Consider the following 6,644-nt stretch of genomic DNA (forward strand, 5'->3'; position numbering starts at 1 on the left):
TCATTTATCATCCACGGTCAACTATCTCTCATAATTATTATTGTTTTTGACGAATTCAAATCGCAATTTTATTTGTCTAATATTCAATATTTATCAGAAGTGTTATTAAAATAGCTTTTTATATTTTTAACATTTATTCATTATTTATTTCAATGTATTAATTGTATTATTCAATGTGCAGGAGAACTTGGTAATGATGAGGCATGGACAGAGGTCGCAAAGCTTTGCAGTAATAATGATACTTATAAAGTTTTTGAAGGAACAAGGTTGGTAAAAGTAGTATTTTCTACTGATTCATCGGTTCATAAAACAGGCTTTAGTGGTAAAGCTGAAACTGGTATGATATCTTTTCATTAATCCTTTATTTTTTATAATTTTAACCATTGTTTTCTAATAACTAAATAAGCATATTCTTTAGTCAGACATTTATACAGTAGAATTATGTTATTTCAAATAAAAATTTCGTTAACTTGTATTATTTTTAAGATAAGAAGTCAGTGATAAGTGTGTCATTTATAATCAAAATTGGACTTTGGTGTTGTCGAGAATATTTCCTACTTTGAGTGGGTTTGACATTGCCATCTACAAGACTCATCTTCAAGGTCAATTATATAGAAATAATTGTCCAAAGAAAACAACTAATTTATTTTTTGGAAAATGAGATTTTAATTTTTTGTTGTCCTTACTATATTGTTTGTGTTTGCATTTATATTTATACAATTTTGCTTTTATTTTGTTATTTCATATTTTTATTTTTATTCCAAATTATTGGAAATTTCAATTATTTGAATTTCTCGATTGTTCATATTCTATCTTAGACCATTGACAGTACAAATTATCAGGATCCTACTGTTTATTAAACTTAAGAAATTCTTGGAAAAAAAAGTAATAATATTTAACTTAAGATTTGATAACTTGTAAGTCACAAAGATGATTTTCATAATAAGTTTAAATAAATCCACTCATCATTCTAGAGATATCTCACTACCGTCGTCTTATAGGATAACTGTTGGAGGTTCTTAAATTAAAATATCTGTACCCAAGTAGAACTTTGCCCATTTTTAAAATATTTGCTGGTAATATATACAAATTATTTTAACAAGCAGGAATTTCTAGTAAAGCAATCTGTTTTTATTAGATAATTTATTGATACTTAAAAAAAATACAATTTGATAAAATATATAATTGAAATAATAATCTTGTTTAATATATAACGTAAAAGTTGAAGAAAGAGAGCTAAAGAAATTTGAAATAAAAGAAGCAGAAATAAAATAATATTCTTTGAAAATTTAAAAATAATTTATATTGCTAATCATTCCATAAGCTAAACTATATATGTTCCTTCTAATGAATTAAAATGTTCTATATAAATACCCTGGGTTTTTCTCTATTGGTTCTTGAGTTCTTCAAAGCCATCAGGCAAGCACTGACGCTATTAGCCTTTATGTGAGTAGTCAATGGTTGATGTTCTTCCCGTCCAGGACAAGAAATGTCCATTTCCGTAGAAAATAGTGATCAAAACCAAGACAGGAGAGGAGGAACCTCTTTCTAGAACCATAGATACAAACCCACAACCTCATGTCTTAACATATGTGAAGCTTAAACCAAAGTTAGGCATAGACAAAACAAAATCCTCTTGAATTTCGAATGTTGTGATTCACTGTATTATTTTAAACAATCAAATAGTTTCCATTCTTCATATTAAATTTACAATAATAGACTTAAAAAGAAATTTTATCTTAAATATAATTTAACTATTTAACTTCCAAATATAGATTACTAAATAAAAAATTAAAATAAATGAGAGGCCTTAACAATGCCTATTTAATATTTTCTGATTTAAAGGATCTCTTGAGATGTCTCACGAATGGAAAACATTTTTCGTACTCACGAGGTATCACAGCTTAAGTGACAGCAAAGAAATTCACTTTTTTAATTTTTACTTTCACTTAGCAATGTGGGTATACATGGTATGGAGAAGTATGTGCAATTGTGCAAAATTTCAAACTTGAGTTATCTACAAAATACATTTTTTGAGGTTCCCTTAGTCCAAATTAGTGAAAAATGGATAAATATAAACTATGAAAGAATTTGATAATTACGAGGAGATAAGAGGAAATTTTTTTTCATCTTTAAAACACATTTCTAGGAATAATTGTTATAGTATACACATTATTATGTACTGTTGGAAAGCCTAATAAAGATTTCATAAAATATGGCATTGAACATAGCGAAGAAGGTTGTGGAGAATGAAGAAAACCACATAAATAAAAGATCTGTTCTGATACTATTTTTTAATCTGTGACATATATATGTATACAGTACATTCTTCAAATGACCACTGTTAAATTTTCATGATTAAAGGATTTGTTTTAAGGATATTAAAAAATGAAGAAACCTTTCACGATTTCTATACATGATTTTATTTTAAAATTGTATCATTTATAAGTTTAACTTCAGATTTTTAAAAAATCATAATTCTGTTGCATAATAATTTTTTTTAAAAATTAAAATCTGTACTGCTGTCAGAGGTATCGAGAGAGAGAGAGAGAGAGAGAGAGAGAGAGAGAGGGAGGGAGAGGGGGAGAGAGAGAGAGAGAGATGAACAGCATAAAGAAAGACATGACTGAATACTGTATAATAAACTGGAAAGCTATCTCTCAAGATAAACAGAGGTGGAGGAAGCTGGTAGATTGTGCTAATAATACAAATATGAAGCATGTTGACATGTAAAAATAAATGTATAGTAACTCTCTGAATTTTGAGGAAATGAGTAGCATATTCAAAAAAGTTGGTTTAGTTGTCCAAATTTGTAAATAAAAAAAATTAATAAGAACCCCTACAAACCAAAACAATGTTTCTACAGTTCAAAGTGAAAGATCTAATGACTTCTCTGACTATTATTCTAGTTTTAACTTTGATCTTAGTTGATCGCATGTTTCATCATATCCATTGTTTTAGATTGTGGAGGAGAAGTGACTGGGCCCAACGGAGTACTCTCAGAAGGACCTTATTCAACCTGCCAATGGAACATTACTGTGAAGCCTAGCCGAACTATTAAAATTTCATTTACTAACTTCAGCCTTAATGGATCACCCCCTTGTACTAATGGAAATTATATAATAGTGAGTTTTTCTTTTTATAATACTTTATATCATTTATAATTAGTTATACATACATTCTCTTTTAGATGTCCCATGCATCACTTCTCTGTATAAATACGAGGGTGATTTGAAAAGTTCTCAGAATCACTGCTAGATTTCAGTGCTAGAGCAATGAAGTTCCTGTGCATTAATTACACATCCCTTGTGAGTGAACATGTGGCATGAGTGGTAGTGACGACTCTTTGTTGTTGTTTTATGTATGGTGATTTGTGACAATGGAAAAAACTGAGATTCAAGCAGTGATTAAAAGTAACCTTTGTAAAGAAAGGTTGATAGCAAAGGAAATTCATGCCAACTTTCAGAACATACCGGGACTCTGCTCCTTCATATTCAACTGTTGCCAAGTTGACCAGTGAGTTTAAATTTGGTCAGGAGAGCTTAGATGATGATCCGTGTAGTGGATGACCAAAACGTACTACGACCCCAGAATTTATTCCAAAAGTGCATGAAAAGGTCATGGAGGATCGTCAATTAAAAGTGTGTGAGATTGCGGAAGCTGTAGGGCTCTCATCTTAACGGGTATATCACATTTTAACAGAAGAATTGGAAATGAAAAAATTATCCGCAAGATAGGTGCCACGGCTCTTGACATTGGTCCATAAATGCACCAGATTGGAAATGTCCAAACAAAATCTGGTCTGTTTTCAACGCAACCAACAAGTTCTTTTGCGACGGTTTGTGACTACAGATCAAACTTGGGTCCACTACTATACCCCAGAGACAAAACAGCAGTCAAAGCAGTGGAAACATGCTGAGTCATCATCACCAAAGAAAGCAAAAGCAGTACATTCGGCCGGGTAGGTCATCAGTTTTCTGGGATGCAAAAGGCATTCTGCTAATAGATTATCTTCCTACTGGCCAAACAATTATGGAGCAATACTACGCAAACCTCTTAGACCAACTCCAACAGGAATAGATATGCAAAAAAAGGCCTGGTTTGGGAAGGAAAAAAGTCATCTTTCATCAGAACAACGCCTGCCCGCACACAAGTGCTATTGGTATGGCAAAACTTCATGAACTGAGGTACGATTTGTTGCCACATCCACCTTATTCACCTGAATTGGCACCACCAGACTTTCATCTCTTCCCCAAGCTGAAAATTTTCCTAGGTGGATGGAGATTTCCTACAAACAGAAGAACTGACAGCCAAATTGGAGAAGTATTTTCCAGGCCTGGAGGAATCTCATTTTTGAGATGGGATCAAGGCATTGAAACATCACTGGACCAAATGCATTAGTCTACAGAGAGACTATGTTGAAAAATAAAAGCAGTTCCACCAAGGTAAGACACTTCTTTCTAGTACATTTCGAGAACCTTTCAAACCCCCCTCGTAATAGATCCCTCTCCTACATTATCTAATTTTGCATAAATACAATGCAGGTCCAGAAAGTAAGAGAACACAATTTTAAAAAAAGTTGAAGGATATTGTAGGTATACATGTTACTTATTTTTCCACCTAATCGCCTTCTAGAAAGGTTATAAGTCATGGCTTAAGCTTTTTATGTCATCCTCATAGAACTGTACCCACTTAAAAAACCTCTTGTTTCATCTCCTAATCTCAGGACCTCCAAATCTTCAGGAAGGTGAAAAGACGAAATTCTAACCATGGTGGGAAGGTCAAGTTTTCATTCCATGGAACCACCACGAAATAAAAGTTGATCCACCTTTTACCCCAGGTGGATGCCTTAACTCTCTCGACTACAAATGACCAAAGTTCATTTATCTCTTGACTTCAAGAATTAGACTCACGTCTTATACTTATAGATTTTATTGGATGTTACAGCCAAACATTGCTGATTATAGCAAGGGTCCTAAAGTGCCTGGTTCGGTATGTTGTGGGTTAGATTCCTTCCTGGGGCAGTTAATGTTTATTTCTCGGTGGTTCTGAGAAATGAATCTTGACGCTCTCACTCTTGTACTATCTTAAAACTAACACTTTAGGGCTTGCTCTCGCTAGTACTAGATGACAACTGTGTAGTAGTAGCCATCAGGGGTTGGAAAAAAGACCTCGAAGCCAGTACCCGTATATTTTTTCTTTGGTTGGCTCTACAGACCTTGTAGACCTTTGGCCACCCAAATCTGCCTATCTTGGGCTACTGCTGTCCAGTTCACTGCTTACAGGTCTTTTGCATCTTTGTCGATTCTGTCTATCCATCTGGTTTTTTACTTCCCATGTGGTCTCTTGCCAACTATACTGGCACTGGCATTCATTGCTGTGTAGAGGCGTTCTCAAGGATTGCTTTGAGCCTCATATCCCACCTGTTTTTACCTCCTTGCTTTCACATCATGAGATATTGACTGACCAGTCTCTCCAAGCATTTCAATATGCAGGAGGTTATTCAATGCCGGGGGCGGTACCATGTTAAGACTGTCCGATTTTCCAAGGCCAGTTGTAGGTTTCCAAAACTCCGTATTTTAGATGGTATACATCTTCTTGGATGAGACTAGTATTAGATATTTGCTTACATGATTACATATTTTGATATTAATCACAAATAATTTATAAAACACATTTAGGCATATGGTAGGCCTTAGTTTTTTTGTGCAGAAAATCCTTGATTGATCCAGAGATTATAAAATAAGTTATTCCTTTAGAGAATTCTTTTGTTGTAATATGGATATTGACTAATAATTTCTTGTAATTACTGGATTTCATTTAGCTTGGTGGTAGTGGTACAGAAGAGTCTCAATTATCCAAGCTTCCATTACCTGAGATTTTATATTATCTGGGCCTAAATTAAGGGAGGAAATAAAATTAGGTATAACTGAAAATTTCAAATCATAATCATACTTGTATGCTGAATCAATGAGCGAAGAGGAGTTATTAAAAACCAGAAAAACTATGAAAAATGGGTCAAATACAGTTTTTTTTTTTTACAGTGTCAGTAGATGGAGTCTGTTATCTGGAATAATTTAATAAGCAAAATGTCTAGGGTTTTTCAAATTTGTTTTCAAAATGCATAAATGCTTGTTCAAAAAAACAGTACTTCCTGGAAGTATGGACAAAGATTTATTTATAAAACTGTACTTGGAACATAAGTTATATTTACACTTTTACTGAAAGCTTAGAGCTTCCAAAAAAAATTAATCAGAGTGACAGTGGAGATGATGAAACATCACCTGACATTAAAATAGAATCCAGAATCAGTTACCATGACAGATTAAATGCTATTGAGAAAAAGCACTACTTTTTGTAGAACAAGAAGGTGACTCTTTATCGACATTCTCTGCAATGTTAAGGATTTTTCCAAATGTTTATTTTTTATGTGTTATACACATACGTGTTATACACAGAAGTATTTTGGTACTCTTATGAACTGTATTATTTTTATTTTTAAATGTTATGAGTAAATGTGCTGGCTCACATCCATCTGATACCTGTCAGAAGACACGAGAGACTCCAACTAAATACGTACTCTGTGGGAAAGAAGGTCATCCTGCTAACTACAAAGGTTGCGAAATTTACAAAAATATGCAACG

At 33.1% G+C, this 6,644-nt stretch overlaps 1 protein-coding gene across 1 annotated transcript in view; it reads left to right on the top strand.

The window, feature by feature from the left end:
- Positions 1-6,644, top strand: part of LOC106689439 (cubilin) — a gene marked incomplete at its 5' end in the record, with an annotated part of 53,119 nt that overhangs the window by 6,438 nt on the left and 40,037 nt on the right. Inside the window, 2 exon segments of the mRNA XM_024359208.2 lie at positions 182-337; positions 2,962-3,125. Coding sequence (XP_024214976.1) covers positions 182-337; positions 2,962-3,125 — 320 coding nt within the window.

Source organism: Halyomorpha halys, unplaced genomic scaffold, assembly GCF_000696795.3.
Source record: "Halyomorpha halys isolate HHAL.00 unplaced genomic scaffold, Hhal_1.1 Scaffold1363.1, whole genome shotgun sequence".
In the NCBI taxonomy this organism is placed as follows: domain Eukaryota; kingdom Metazoa; phylum Arthropoda; class Insecta; order Hemiptera; family Pentatomidae; genus Halyomorpha; species Halyomorpha halys.